The 15,267-nt window shown below is 27.6% G+C and overlaps 5 protein-coding genes across 15 annotated transcripts; 2 read left to right on the forward strand and 3 right to left on the reverse strand.

Moving 5' to 3' along the window:
* Window positions 1-20: 20 nt before the first annotated feature.
* On the forward strand, window positions 21-4,362 carry LOC127064020 (lymphokine-activated killer T-cell-originated protein kinase). 3 transcript variants are annotated; one of them, XM_050994483.1, is made up of 6 exons: window positions 21-167; window positions 2,981-3,132; window positions 3,191-3,427; window positions 3,501-3,791; window positions 3,909-4,136; window positions 4,214-4,362. In XM_050994483.1, the coding sequence occupies exons 2-6, from the start codon at window positions 3,015-3,017 to the stop codon at window positions 4,360-4,362; spliced, it is 1,023 nt and encodes a 340-aa protein (XP_050850440.1). In that variant the 5' UTR covers window positions 21-167; window positions 2,981-3,014. The 3 variants fall into 3 exon arrangements, with proteins under 3 accessions (XP_050850440.1, XP_050850441.1, XP_050850442.1); XM_050994484.1 differs by lacking the exon at window positions 21-167 and adding an exon at window positions 2,734-2,897; XM_050994485.1 differs by lacking the exon at window positions 21-167 and adding an exon at window positions 2,734-2,893.
* LOC127064024 (cytochrome b5) lies at window positions 1,051-2,578 on the reverse strand. Of its 5 annotated transcripts, none has more exons than XM_050994491.1 (5): window positions 2,299-2,578; window positions 1,970-2,098; window positions 1,786-1,859; window positions 1,536-1,572; window positions 1,051-1,394 (listed from the first exon to the last, which is right to left on the reverse strand). In XM_050994491.1, exons 1-5 carry the CDS (start codon window positions 2,434-2,436, stop codon window positions 1,263-1,265), a joined length of 510 nt encoding a protein of 169 aa, XP_050850448.1. In that variant the 5' UTR covers window positions 2,437-2,578; the 3' UTR covers window positions 1,051-1,262. The 5 variants fall into 5 exon arrangements, with proteins under 5 accessions (XP_050850448.1, XP_050850450.1, XP_050850449.1 ...); XM_050994493.1 differs by having other exon boundaries at window positions 1,051-1,432; XM_050994492.1 differs by lacking the exon at window positions 1,536-1,572.
* Window positions 4,133-11,099, reverse strand: LOC127064022 (syntaxin-1A-like). The gene is made up of 9 exons (XM_050994489.1): window positions 10,859-11,099; window positions 10,522-10,617; window positions 10,357-10,450; window positions 10,222-10,296; window positions 5,254-5,451; window positions 5,104-5,174; window positions 4,829-4,966; window positions 4,636-4,746; window positions 4,133-4,564 (listed from the first exon to the last, which is right to left on the reverse strand). The coding sequence occupies exons 1-9, from the start codon at window positions 10,889-10,891 to the stop codon at window positions 4,490-4,492; spliced, it is 891 nt and encodes a 296-aa protein (XP_050850446.1). The 5' UTR covers window positions 10,892-11,099; the 3' UTR covers window positions 4,133-4,489.
* LOC127064011 (condensin-2 complex subunit D3-like) lies at window positions 5,809-12,544 on the forward strand. Of its 4 annotated transcripts, none has more exons than XM_050994467.1 (5): window positions 5,809-5,848; window positions 6,068-7,909; window positions 8,003-9,602; window positions 9,681-9,851; window positions 9,967-12,544. In XM_050994467.1, exons 1-5 carry the CDS (start codon window positions 5,824-5,826, stop codon window positions 10,148-10,150), a joined length of 3,822 nt encoding a protein of 1,273 aa, XP_050850424.1. In that variant the 5' UTR covers window positions 5,809-5,823; the 3' UTR covers window positions 10,151-12,544. The 4 variants fall into 4 exon arrangements, with proteins under 4 accessions (XP_050850424.1, XP_050850423.1, XP_050850422.1 ...); XM_050994466.1 differs by having other exon boundaries at window positions 6,068-6,134; window positions 6,216-9,602; XM_050994465.1 differs by having other exon boundaries at window positions 6,068-9,602.
* LOC127064021 (ankyrin repeat domain-containing protein 29) lies at window positions 11,712-15,132 on the reverse strand. Of its 2 annotated transcripts, none has more exons than XM_050994487.1 (8): window positions 14,796-15,127; window positions 14,568-14,678; window positions 14,395-14,493; window positions 14,213-14,311; window positions 14,053-14,151; window positions 13,778-13,975; window positions 13,594-13,689; window positions 11,712-13,125 (listed from the first exon to the last, which is right to left on the reverse strand). In XM_050994487.1, exons 1-8 carry the CDS (start codon window positions 14,805-14,807, stop codon window positions 12,928-12,930), a joined length of 912 nt encoding a protein of 303 aa, XP_050850444.1. In that variant the 5' UTR covers window positions 14,808-15,127; the 3' UTR covers window positions 11,712-12,927. The 2 variants fall into 2 exon arrangements, with proteins under 2 accessions (XP_050850444.1, XP_050850445.1); XM_050994488.1 differs by lacking the exon at window positions 11,712-13,125 and adding an exon at window positions 13,161-13,307 and having other exon boundaries at window positions 14,796-15,132.
* Window positions 15,133-15,267: the final 135 nt, after the last annotated feature.

A 15,267-nucleotide genomic window follows, 5' to 3' on the forward strand; every position in this document is an offset into this window, starting at 1 on the left:
GGAGGAACGATGAAGGGCGATCGGAACACGAATAGAAGGATAGAGAAGAAAGTAGTATTGGTGCGACAAGAGAGACCGAATAACCGGCGTCGGCGCTTCGAGTCGCTCGATATCCATCCGCTGTCATTGGACTCTTTCTAACGGGTAGCCATGAAACTGCGAACTACGTACGTTTTCTATCACATTTTTAATCTCGTTCTTTTTTTTTTCGGTCGAAGGAATTTCGAAGAAATTTCAATTATCGTACAAATGTTTTTTTTTTCTTTTTTTAACCATCGTAATGACGTATATTCGTTTTATTATCACTAACAACACGTAATTCAAACTCCTTCAAGAATAACAATAATTACATTGGCGATTTATCAAACGTGATAACAATTTTTCGAATTACGTGACTTCTAAAGCGTTTGGTCGATCTAGATAATTCAAGTTGTACGTATAACGCGTATCGATACTGAAATGTACAACGATAAGATTATTAATTGAAATTAATTTTGATAGATCTGTAATATATCGATACGTCGATGTAAGATTAAATTCTTAAGTACATAGATTTGACCCACAAATTAATACGCAAAGAAAGGAAGGGCATTATAATAAAATTTACGATAGTTTTAAATAATAATTTAAAACATATATTTCGTAAATTATCTACACTGTAGATAGTTACATAAATTTGTTTATTTCGCCATTTATAAACATAATAATAAAAATTATCACGTAGAACTATTTCGTGTTCACTATAAAGAGTTTATATAATAAAAATATCAACAGTTATTTATTTCCAGGAAAATTCATATACATTTATATATCTTTGAAATTTATATATCTTAATCATAACGTATTGTACATTCACTTTTGATGAGAATATAGAAGCTTTCATACTTCTTATATCATATCATTATTTATAAACTTATGATAATAAAATGTTTAAAAAATGCTAATAAAAAATAGATCATTTTATTGATATATTAATGTAAATCGCATGATCTGTCAATTTCTTTTTGTATCAAAGGAAATGTTTTATTTTTTTAAGGAAGCCCACCATAGTCATGCAAATTAAATTAATTTATTCTTGGCTTCATAGATACTGTAATGATTGATACACATATATACATACAGATATATTATGTCTGATGTCCTCTATATAAATGCTAGACCACCCGATTGTGTAGCTTCTCATAGCTTCCAATAAAAAATAATTACAATACTGTGTAATATAGAGTGATTGTTCACGCCGAATTATACACAACAATCAATTTTTAACACGTTATAGATATAAAATAAGATAATAATCTTATGGAATGTTTCAATGTGCGCTGATGAAATAACGGTAGATAAGAGTTGCTAGTACTCCAAGTAAAACAGGAATCAGCCAGGATCTCCAAGAGCCACTGCAATAGCCAATCATCACATGACCATGCAGCAACTACTATTTACATATATTGTAATATTTTTAATATTTTCTTAATTTCATTTATTTGAACAACACAAATGGTATAATCAATGGAATCATGCTTTTCGCAAACACTTACATGATTAAAGCCAGGAATAGATTGCGTTGCTCTATTACTTTTGCATGTAGTAAAAATAAGTAATAACAAGAAATATTGTATGAACAGTAACAAAATTTCAATAGCATATACCAACATAAAAAAAAGCAACCCGTTCGTCCATGAAGCAGATTCTTTTTTTAACAAATAGATTAATTGAACTGATATGATAGAAACATAAATATATATAAGAACATATAATACATTTGTATAACACATTGCATATTCATACCTAGAACTATCTCCATTTGAAGCTCCATTTGCCCAGTCTCGTTCTTTCTTATCATCACTTTTTGTTCTTTCTTCCTAAATTTAAATTATAAATTTATAATAATTACTATGATACTTTGTCATTTTTAGATAAAATATTTCAATAATAAAGATATTAATTTAAATTCTAATTAAACTCTATTTACTTCTACTAGTTCTCCTATTTTATATGGTTCCATCATTTCTCTTGCATCACTAGAATGTCCAATATCTTCAAAGGGTTCTGTTCCATCTCGCCCAGCATGTTCCAAAATAACTTCTTCGCCACCAGGATGCTTCATTGAAGAAAAAGATTATATATAATCTATGTTACAATTTTACGTTTATAATACAAATAAAGAAAAGAAATCATTTAATTTCTATGTCAAAGTAAGATTTAATAGAAATTGTGAAAAAAACATAATATTCTTTTTTTAAAGAACATTATTATTATTAACATATAATTTTTAAAAGACCTTTTATAATGTTAATATACCTGTTTCAAAAATTTTGTCACATCATACACTTTATCATGAATGATTATCCATGAATTTGTAGCTGTATTATATTTTGCAACTTCAGCACGTGTATAATATTTAATCGTAGAAGCATCAGTAGTATCTTCAGACGCCATTTTTTAATATTTTATAGTTTTTAGGCACTATTAAAACAATAAATTAATGCTTGTAGAATCGATGACTGGAAGTCTGATCTCTTAGGATGATCTCCTTCTAGTAATCTTCACTCAGAAGCGAAATCTAACATTAGTGAATTTCTACTACCAATTGTACACTATTGTATATTGTACTCAATATAGTATACTATCTGATACGTAAAATTTCTAAATATATTTCTATACTAGGCAGTGATTTTAAAGGCCGATTTTCGCATATCATCCTATTATATAATATATGTTTTATCACTTCCATTGTTATAATTGTACTATTGGCTGATAAACAAACGAAATATGATTTTTTTAAATTTCGAATTACCAAAAAAGATTAAACCATTAAAGCGCTATAAAGATTATATTAGTTAATATTAATTTTTACAATTTCTACATGATGACGAATAAAGTGATAGAACTCTATGTTGGTAATACTGATACAACGCCAATTCTATATGAATTCAAAAACTACGTAACGGTTATACGAGTTTTTTTATTCTTTCTTTCACAGTTCGATTCTCGGTATATAAGATATTTTGTTAAGGATGGAAGGATTCAAGACACCTGTTAGAAAGAATCGTAGACCTACAGATGTTTCCAATTTACAAACCCCGATTGAAATTCCAGCCTCTCCGTTTTTGCAGCAAATAGCTCATGGAACTGGTATGCGCATTTAAATAAATATTCATGAATAAGCATTTTAAAATTTATGTTATGTTAGGTGTACACATTCTTAGTTTGGAAAGATCTCCAAAAGTTGGTTTTGTAAGATCACCTTGGGCAATAAAGAAAAGAAATACTAAACTTACAAAGGATTCGGAATATGACAAGCGCTTACAGTCTGAAGCCGATCTACTGAAAAAATTAAATCATCCAAACATCGTGGGTTTCAGAGCATTTATATTATCTTCCAAGGGTGATCCATGTCTTGCCATGGAACAACTGGATATTTCTCTAGGCATGTATATTGTTATAATGATATGAAGTATTCGTCAAATAGAAATTTTAACTTTCTTGTAATCTTTTTATAGGAGATTTGATTGAAGATAAAGTCGACAGAGGAGATGACATTTTTGCAGCTAAAGATATTTTGCACGTGGGTTATGAAATTGCAAAGGCTTTAGAATATTTACATCATACTATACATATTTTGCATGGGGATATTAAGAGTTATAACATTTTAGTTTCAAAGAATTTGAAAAAAGTAAAACTTTGTGACTTTGGAGTTTCTGTACCACTTACAGAAACTTTAGAAATGGATAAATCACAAAATTTTATTTATATTGGAACTGAGTGTTGGAATCCACCAGAAGTATTATTTGGTATATCAATTTTTATATTTATACTTATGTATTTTTTTTATTAACAATAATATGTTTGTAATTATTTTATTGAATTAATATATTACAAATTTCTATTTTTTTTTTTTTTTTATATAGAGGAAGGTCCTATAACAAACAAATGTGATATATGGGCATATGGTCTTGTCATATGGGAAATGTTGGCCTTATCTGCACCTTTCATAAATTCTGAAAATGACTCTAATGATACTATTGATTTGACTTCTACATCAGAAAAAAATATGTCTTTAATAATTTCAAATGACGATAATGACGTTAGTATGGATGATAGTGATATATTTGTGAAAGAAATAAAAAGTACCTGTGGTAAGTAATTCTTAGATATTTTAATGAAATTTTTAATTAATATTTACAGTAAAAAATATTTTTCCAAATATTGTTAGGCGTTCGTCCACCATTACCTGCGATTGATATAGGTGCAGAATACGCAGAAGTATTAGATGTATTTTATACGTGCACCATTGCAGATTATAAATTAAGACCAAGTTCAAAAGGCTTAGTAATGTACTTTTCAGATGTTATGTCTTCTTAACTATGAATTTGTGTTTTTATATTTAAAATATGACTTTTTATATAGAATATAACTTTATAGAATATAACTTTATATATAAGAATATTTGGTTTACAAATGTAATACCATGCAAGTTAATGTAAAAAAATTAATTAAGAAATACAATAATTAATAGAATAGCAAATATTATTATCCCAACGATAATGCCAATCTTTATCTTTCTCTGGAAAAGTGACAAATTTTATTAATGGATTCTTTTATTAATGCATTAAAAAATATATATATTATGTATACTTTTTTGTATCTATGACTCCTTTCTTCTGCTTTATTAAGACTTTTTTTACCACTCTCAACATCATTTGCAGTATTTTTTGCAAAATATTCTACACTATTTATTTGCTCCCCCTAAAAAAATTAAAAAACAAAGAATATGTATATATAAACATACAATATAACACTTATATGTATTTAATATTATCACACTTACTTGTTTTTCGATAAGAAAAGCTGTTTCATTAAACATATCTTTTATTTCATGAATAGATTTTTCTAATTTCAAAACTTCATTATGTCGTACTTCTATGGCAGACAATTGCTCTTTGGTGATTTTGCTATCTTCTAGGATCTACTTATGAATATTTTATAACGATGTTATAAAAAAAGAATTTCCAGAGATTATATCATTCAACATATTTATAGAATTTAGAACATCTTGTATAACAGCATATGAAGATAGTTTGTAAAATAATTATGAATACTCACATTGTCTACAAATATGCTATTCCCTTGTACTTTTTCTGGTTCATCTACCTCATATGTCGTATGTTTCTTTACTAAATAGAAATATAATTAATTAAATATATTTTATGAAATTTTCAAAACAAAAATATATATGTATTATATACAACTTACTTAACATTCTCTGTTGCTGTAAAAGTTGTAAACATTTATCATGATATCTTACTAATGATGTATTGTAATCCTCCATAATATCTGAAAACATCTTTAGCATAGTTGCATATTGTAAACGTTTGATTCGTATATGAGCAGGATATTCCTTTATATTATCTGTATTAAAAGAATCTGTAGCAGCTATATTTTCCTTCATACCTGAAAAAATGCTAAATAAATAGGTGTATATTTTCTGATAATTTCTTTTTTATACAACAAAATTTTTATGCGTTCAATTTTTAAGTAAAAAATTAAATCTTTTTTATTATCGCTCTAAGAAAGTTTATTGTGTTCAAACAGATATTTCGCGCGTGTAATAAAACAAAATGGTAGGCCAACGTACAATAAACAAGTTATTTTTATAAATATATACACAATAAATGTAATAAATTTTAATTAACTTTATTTACTCAAATGTAAAAAATCAAGAAGTTTAAAAGTAGAGAATTTATAAAAAGTACATATGAACATATTAATCTATATATGCATATATCATGATTATGATTGGCTTGTTGGATTTCCCTCCTTTGGATGAACGTTATCATTTATTCCAGCGGTAACTACATTTAGACGAAATGTTATATCACATGTATTTAATAAATATTAGTTTTTGTGATATCAATTGGGACAAAATCACATATTCATTATCCATAGGTGTTCAAAGAATGATAACCTGAAGACCAAGTTTACTTTATCGGAAAATGATATGTTAAGGTTATCTTTAGATATTTAACTTCACTTATAAATTATAAAATAGTCATATAAACGATTTTAGTTTATTATCCTGTGATGGAGCTTTTACAAATTTTTGACAATTTTAAATTGGACGATCTGAACGATAAGTGGGTAAATACTGTGTGGGATTCACAATTTCTAACCTACGACGAACCACCTCAAGATGATTATTTTCTTTTCATTGAAAGCGAGGATATGGACTTATTGTTACAAGACACTTGTGAGGTCGTCAAAGATTGGCTTGCTAAAATTCATACTTCAGAAGAATGCAATAATAAAGAAGCAAATGTTTCTTGGGATGTATTAGTAAGTTTGAATATAAATGTGCATGCTTTGTTATCGGTTTTATACTATATAATAAAATCTGGTCAACGTGATGAAGCTAATAGAACAAGTAAGCAAACTTGTTTGAATGCAACAAGTTTATATCTTATGTTATTGGCTATACCTGGAAGTCGTGCTTTTAATATATTTCATCCAAATTTATATAAAAAAGCAATTGAATCTTTGAAATTATGTAAACTCCTAATTCCAATAGTTACAAAGGGAAATAAAACTGTAACTTTAGAATATATGGATATTAATGAAGATCAATCGAGCGATCATGTTATTTCACTTTCAGAAAAGGTTTTATTGATTGAAGGTCTTAAAAGTATTTTGTCTAATTTCATCACAATGATAAAGTTATTTTCATTTAGAGCTTATTCACATTCATTAGATATTACTATCTCTGTATTACTTGAAGTTACTGACGTTAATCAGTTTGAATATCAAAAGACAAGAAATAAATTGTTTTGTAATGCTTATACAGCTCTATTTAAATTATGTGATAATAAACATGGACCTATCAAAACAACTATTATGATGATAGCAAAATACATACATCCTCGTTTTCTCTTTAATCATAATGATCATCAAATAAAGTTTATGGCAAATATGCATGAATTAACAATAGATTTTTTAAGAAAATTATTACATACTTATGAAAAAGAAGCAAAGATTGCTATAATGACATTAATTCAATATATTATGATTAAATGTCCGGAACGACAAGAGGCTCGTCAAAAGCAAGCTACAGTATTATTAAAACTAATTACAATATGCAAAGAAGATATCATTATACATATTATTAATGATATAATATCTCTTTCACATCATACAAAAGTATCCTGTAGGCTATTTGCTCAAGAGATCATTGGAAAACTTTTAATAGAATCTAATTTAAATAACCATGATTTAATAGAATCTTTCCAGCGGAAGAAGATAAAAAAAGCATTAATTGCTACAACATTGAGTAGATGTGTGGATTCTTCTAATATGGTAAGAGGTAGAGCTATGGCAACAATTGCAGAGTTTACAGACATACAAAATAATATCATTGAAATGCTCGTAGAAGATACATCTGAAGTATCATGTTCTGATGAGACACTTCCTTTATTCGATGAATTAAGAACCATATTATTAAGAGATGTTAATCAGATGCCAACATTAAATACAGTACTCATCATGTTAATAGATCGAGTAGAAGATGAAAGAGCATTAGTAAGACGAAGTGCACTACAGATTTTAAAAAATTTGACTATTAAGTTTCCCATACTGACATGTCAAGTTGCTCCTATAGTTGGTCGTCGTTGCAGAGACCCTGTAATGACAGTACGTCGTTTCGCAATACATATATTATCTGTTATTTTAGAATATTTTCCTAGTGATTCACAAATCCTTAATGAGTGGGTAGAAACAGTATTACCACAAATATTTGATACTGAAATTAAAGTACAAGAAAAAGCACTAGAATCTTTCCAAGACTTACTAATAAGTAAGATAACGAATCATTCCAAATATACTGATAATGCAAAAAGCAGTTTACCATGGAGAATCGTAGGTAAATTAACTGACATGAAAATGATGAAACATTTATCAAGAGCTTGTAAAATATGGATTAAAGATAATCTCATAAACAACTCTTTAATCACAGATATACAATCACATATTGGATCAGACAATGATACATCTGCATGGGTTCTTTTAACAGCAATATCTGAAAGCATGAAATTACCAAATTTGAATAAATATATTGACGATTATAAAGATCTTATACAAAAAAATAACTATCATTCAAATTTAATTTTACAAATATTGAGAAATTCTTGGTCATCTTTAAGTAAAAATGACATGAACGATTTGTATGAATACCTTTATCAATGCCTTTGTGATTTCAAAATTCATTTTAGTTTAATTAGTATTTGTCTTGATATCATCGGTGGAATAATAAAACATTTACATCCTGATGATAATAATCATTTAGTGCAATCTAACACGATGAAATTAATGGAAATATCAGAAATGAAAATACAAAAAATGCTTAAAACTAATAATAAAACAATAATGGATACATCAAATTATATAAAAGCTATGTCTACGTTAGGACATGTTGCATTTTCATGTACTAATAAGCTTTCATCGTCTACTTTACGTATTTTGGAAGGCTTATTACTTGAATCAGAATTATTACCAGATTCAATAAAGGAAGTAAAAGAATTACAAGCTTTTGCTGTGGTTGTGCTTGGACAACATGCAATAAGAGATCATGAGATAGCACAAGAGGTAATACCAATTTTAGGTAGACTCTTGCGTATGGATATAAATCACAATTCAAGCACAGAGATAGCTATTAAGGTGAATGCTGCTAAAGCTTTAGCAGATCTCTGTATTAGGTTCACTACGTTAGTTGAACCTTATTTGTCAGACATGTGTATTTGTATGAAAGATCGAAGTTCTATAGTAAGAGAAGCTGTTGTTGTAATATTTATACAATTATTGTTAGAAGATTTTATAAAAGTAAAAGGACCATTCTTTTTCCATATATTAACAATGTTATTTGACCCAGATAAAATGATACGGGAGTTAACTATTTTTTTAATCGAAGAGAGACTTTTAAAAAAGGATAAAGTACTAATATCACAAAAGTTTTTGGAAAGTATATATCATTATAATAATTATCAATTCAAGCACAGATTATGTGATCGTAAAATGCGAAAGGAAGAAAAAGAAATTTTAACATTTCCTGGAAATAAGAATCATGATAATAGAGCAATTATTTATAATTTTATGATAGAACATTTAGATCCTCCTGAAAAAATAAAATTACTTGTAAAACTAACTACGCAAATACTTGGTAGAGTTTCGAATGGTACAATTAATGTTACAAGTCAAAAAGGTGCATGTGTTTTAAAAGACACATTATATATACTCAATAATGAGCGTTTACAACCATTCCTATCCTCTAACAAACATACAATAAATTCTCAAGATCAAGAAGACTTCATGAGTCCATCAGATGTATCAACTACTAATGCAATAACTGTAATTATAGAAGGAATGAAAAGGCATGGTTTAGAGATATTGCTACCAACATTACTAAAAATAAAAGAGAAATTGGAAATTTTAAAATCACCTTTAAAACATGATGTAATGAGATTTGTTTCTAGAATGTATACAATTTATAGCAAAGAACATCTTACAAATCTGTTAAATGAATATCCACAATTGGAAAAAGAAATTGATCAATACAAAAGGTATGTTCTTGATTTCTTCTTTAATATATAAAAATATTTTATGAATTTACTGATTACAAATGTATTATTACATTTCAGAAATTTTGATAAAGATGCAAACATGGAAACTGATAATGTTGAAATACAAGATAATTTGAGATCGCTTAAGACTAGCACAGAGAATCTTAAAACAAATGTACAACTTTCGATTTGTACTCGTATACCTAAAGTTATTTTACATCGTATTTCACCAACGTCCTTTAAAAAAAGGTATTTAAAAAAAATTATCTCCAAATTTAATAAATATTTTACAATTTGAGATAAATTCTTCAGATAATCGATCTTATTTAATATCTACTAAGATAAGTGACTCATGTATTTTTAGCCAAGAATCTAATCCAAGTACAAGTACACCAAAATTATCTGACAGAAGTTATAATCATAAACGTGATTATATATTACCAATTAAGTGTACTAAAAGATCCTTTCATTCTCAGGAGATGACATTGGATCGTAAAGTCATAAAAAATAGCACAGTGCAAAATGTAAGTGATAATGATTCTGAATAGCCAAAATAATTATTTTTATATTCAATAAGACATGTGGCAAGCGAATAATGATCTATAAAGATTATACCTACCTCGTAATTTTTGTTGAATATGAAAAGCTGTTTGCGAGATGGTTTGAGTACGAATTTCAAGTTCTTTTTGCATGTCTAGAAATTAAATATAAATAGGTCCTTAACTGATATTAATATTGTCAAGTTGAAACATACCTTTGCTTGTATGTGATAAAACATTATTATGCAAATCTTTAACAATTGATATATTTTCCACTAGCAGTTGTATAAAACCACGTACTTCTTCGACCTACATTAACATTATTTTATATTTTTATCACCCGAATATCACATGATTATATGTCAATTCATTATACATACTTCCACTAGCACTTCTTTTAATTTTTTATTTTGTGCTATCTGAATGTGAACATCTTGCAAAAATCCTCTGCCAAATGTAGTACTGCTATTACGGCACTTGAAGTCAAAGTGGATATATTTAAATAGCGTTTTTATAAATTGAACAAGAGGTATAATTTGATTGATGTGACTAAACGTTTACGTAGCACAAGAATAAAGGAAATATTTGCTGATAAGCTTAAAATAAACTATCTATTTGTATAAGATATAAGAATATCATATAAGCTTTACTAATATATTATTCTTAAATTATGTCGTGATATAATTATGTGATTTCGAAAAAGAAATATATACTAACGGCACATAAATCGGGTAAGCGATCGCGAACCATGATGAGTATTGTTTCAAGATCAACGTGTAACTGACGATACCGGTGAACTGAATACACACGATATATATCTCATTATCCATCTTATCAGGGCGTTGCAGGTAATAGATAAAAGTCAACGTTCCATTTATATCGTGAAATCGCGTGTATAATTTAAATGGATAGATTTAAGTTTACGAATAATTTTTATATGATGAATATCCTTGGCATAGTTTCAATCTAAAACAGATCGTCTGTGTAAATGAAGATACTTTGCATCTGGAATGTAATAGGAAACAGCCACTTAGCAGCTGAGCTACAAGGCCAAAATTTAAATCAATTGCGAACACGTGTTCGTCTTCATCTTAAGTGAAAAGCATTGTAATTCCATTTAATATACTATGTAATATCTGTTTATTACACACATGATCTATATAATAACTTTCTTATGTTGGAAAAGATCTTGATTTTTATTTAGAAAGATATATAATTTACTCTGAAAATAAATACAGATACATATAGCATAGAATAAATATGTAAAGTATGAAGTAAGTATATTAATATAAACATCTAAGATGTATAAAATAGAAAAAGAGAATTTTAGTTAAGTTTAATTATATATAATATATAAATATATTCAAAAAGAGAGTACAACTAATGTTTATCTTAAATTTATATACATATAATTTAAATAATGCTGTGATATTAAAAAAGAAAAGAAAATGATTAGATAATAATTGGAATATGCTGCAACGTAACAAATTATTGTATAATAATAAATATATTAGTATTTAATATACTTAATGTACATTTGTGTAGGTAAAAACAAAATTGACGAAGATCGTATATTTATTTTATAATTGTATATATTCTTTATAGAAGAGTTACAATAAATATATTATTATTATTATGAGATTTCTACATTATAAAACAAGAAGCTCTTTTTACATTTGAAAATAGAATCAGTTAATACATATTAATACATGATAGTAAAAAAATACTGTGCTGTTATAGTGACATTCATTGCATTTTATTATTGCATTTTATTATATATCATTTAACAACAACAATGTGTGTATAATCTTTAAACTATCTCAAAAAATGGGAAGACAGTCAAGGTAGTGCAGGTAACATGATATAATAAATCAGAACTTTATCAAGTATTGCTGTTAAATATTAATGCAGACATATTAATTATTTTATTATAATTTAGATCTTCCAAACTACTAATTGAATTTTTGAGTATATTATTAAAAAAAAAATATATATATAAATTCATTTGCTCTATTTTGAATTTATGAAATAATGTTTAAAAATAACATTAGAAAGGCATTATGACATCTATGCTTGGTCTTGTCTTTTCATTGACGTTGTAGTATAATACATTTTTATGTAAATATTATTACGATAAGATAGTATTTACTTTCCCGCCGGTGGAAAGCCATATATTTCATCAATTTATAGGTTTCATCCCTACGTGATATGTTTCAAGGCAAATCAGTCAGTCTTAACGATCTTAAATCTCACGAGAATCATTACCACGCGTATACTATCGGAGTCTTACATTTCTCAGACTGCTAATAAGCACTGAAACTTTATAAGTTTACTTTAACAATTACTCTATATAAATAACAAAGTGTATACATAAAAAATAAATATGTAACTTTCAACAATAAATGTATATTAGCTCTTGAAAATCAAATATATCTTCTGCATATGCACTAATTTGTTGCAACTTATTAATCGTTAACAATAACATCAAATTATATTACTATGCTATATTATATTATGCTACTGACATTAACAGGAATAAAAATGGAATTTCTGAACAATCACTGAATGTTTACTATATATATACTAAATATCTTGTTAGTATCACGCAAATTTACGATTTTATATGATATTAAAATTGCACTTGATCAACGTTAAAATACATAAGGAGTATTTTACCTTATGTTAATGTGCGTATACATGCACATATGTTTATTTGTATGGTATCTTTAGATTGTAAAATTATCTTTAAAAATTGATACTTTTTTAAAAATAAAAGTAACAGGAATCTAACATGCTGCAGTTCGTGTTCTTATTTTGTCTTTAAGATAATTGGCAACTTGAGTTTGTGAGTGTCTAACAGCTAATTGAAGTGGTGTTACACCTTCTTGATTTACAAGTAAAGGATCGGCTCCTGCTCCCACCAGTTGTCTTACAACTGTCATATGTCCTGCTAAAGCTGCAGCATGCAGTGCACTTTCACCATTCTAGAATAATGCATAAATACTTATTTTCTCAAGTTCTATGGTATATATTGTAAGTCGTTGATCTATTGTGTAAATCTTGAAGTAATAATATTATTATCCGTACTTTTTTTTTTGCTTGGATTCATAGTTTTATATAAGCATAGATTTTTATATTGAAAATATAAAAATATATAAGCCTTTATCTGCAAAAACATAAATTAGTCTATTTAGTCTTATTTTATCAAATAATAGCTTAGGAGAACATGAGTTTAATATTAACGATGAGGGTAACTAAATAGGAAAAAGATTTAATAGGTAAATGCAAAGCATCGATTATGTTTTTGACTGTTAAGTTTGATTTAATACCACATCCAAAAGCAATGATTTTTGTACATTCCAACCAAAAAGCAATTTTATAGCTTTCATATTTTATATTTATATCTAATGTATGCACTGACATAAGATTTTATATAAAATTATTTAACTTACTGGAAGAATACCAAGTGATGGACGGTATTTGAGTAACTCTCCAATAACAGCCGTATGACCTTTATGTGCTGCTTTAAATAGAGGCGTTGCGCCATCCTATATAAAGTATAATAATTTATTAAGGAATTCATATTACATTTATAAAAACAAATAATGTTTGTATTATGTTGTTTATAACATTTACATGTCTAGTAGCATCAACGTTTGCTCCGGCTTTCAAGAGTTGTCTGACGATGTGATCATGACCCATCTGTGCTGCGATCCACAAAGGTGTAGCACCATCTGTTCTAATAGTATCTATTCTTGTATTATGCTCCAGAAGAACTTCCAAAATACGTACATGACCATTTTGTGCAGCAATGAATAATGCACTAGCTCCATCCTTTTATTAATAACAATTTTGTTTAAATTTGAATAAGAAATACAAGATAATTTCTACATAATAATAAATTTTCTTACTTTCATATGTGCATTTGGATTGGCACCTTTGTCAAGAAGACCTTCGACCACATCTAAATGACCATATTGGCAAGCAACAAATAATGGTGTACCTCCATCCTAGGATTTATAAAAACATAATAAATATCAGAGATATTTCCAAGTTTCACCATTTGCTTACCATACTGCAAGAATCAACAAGTGCTTCATGTTCTAAAAGCAAATTAGCAATATCCATAAAACCACCTTGGGCAGCAAAAAAGAGAGCTGTGGTCCCTGTCTAAAAAGAGAAAGATCTTACAATTAAATTAAATTAATTTAATGTAATCATAAATTGTATAAATTTATTAGATTATGTAATACCAGTCTTTTAGCATTAGGATCTGCTCCTTGCTGTAATAATTCGGTGACAGCCTCTAAATGTCCTCCAGCAGCAGCAAGTATCAAAGGAGTTGTTCCATCCTTTGAAGTTTACAGTTTATAATTATTTTATTATATTAATCAAAATTTTATAAACGAATGAATACAATACAAACCTTGTCTTTACAATCAACATGAACTCTACCAGAATCTAATAGAATATGCAGACGTTTTGCATCTCCATGCGCAGCTGCAAGATGCAATTCTACATCCCAAGGTGATTCTTTCTAGAAAAGAGAAATAAAAAAATTTATATTACACAGATTTCATAGAATTTAAAAAATACATTATTATATTTACGAAATGGAATTATTATTTTTTATCTTACAGAATAAGAAACGTACTTTCATGGACATGTTGAGTCACGCATTTATTGCACGTTCACATAACATTTTCAAACGGTGATATGTCAAATCCTTGAATTACTTCGTTAGAATTGTATTGTACTGCAGCAAGTATACTTTCGTCTGTGTCCACGTGTCAACTTCGCCCATATCATCTTTGTAAGTAACATATGATGTATTATGCGTCCCTTCGGTGACTTTTTAATATGTAAAAATTCATTAATTCGTTGATCATTAATCGAACTAGCTTTTAAAGTACTACAATACAACAACCAAAACCTCCATTTAGCCACAATGACATATAGCTAAGTAGACTGTACCTATACAGTGTTGTCAGCTTGATATAATCATTTTCAATATGGCGCTTTATTTAAACTCACTCTTGTACCTTCGAAACAATAATTAAAATTATAAAATTAATCAAATATGCAAATTATCAATCGGTACAATCATAATTAACAATACATTTTAT

Source organism: Vespula vulgaris, chromosome 5 (assembly GCF_905475345.1).
Source record: "Vespula vulgaris chromosome 5, iyVesVulg1.1, whole genome shotgun sequence".
Lineage (NCBI taxonomy): Eukaryota > Metazoa > Arthropoda > Insecta > Hymenoptera > Vespidae > Vespula > Vespula vulgaris.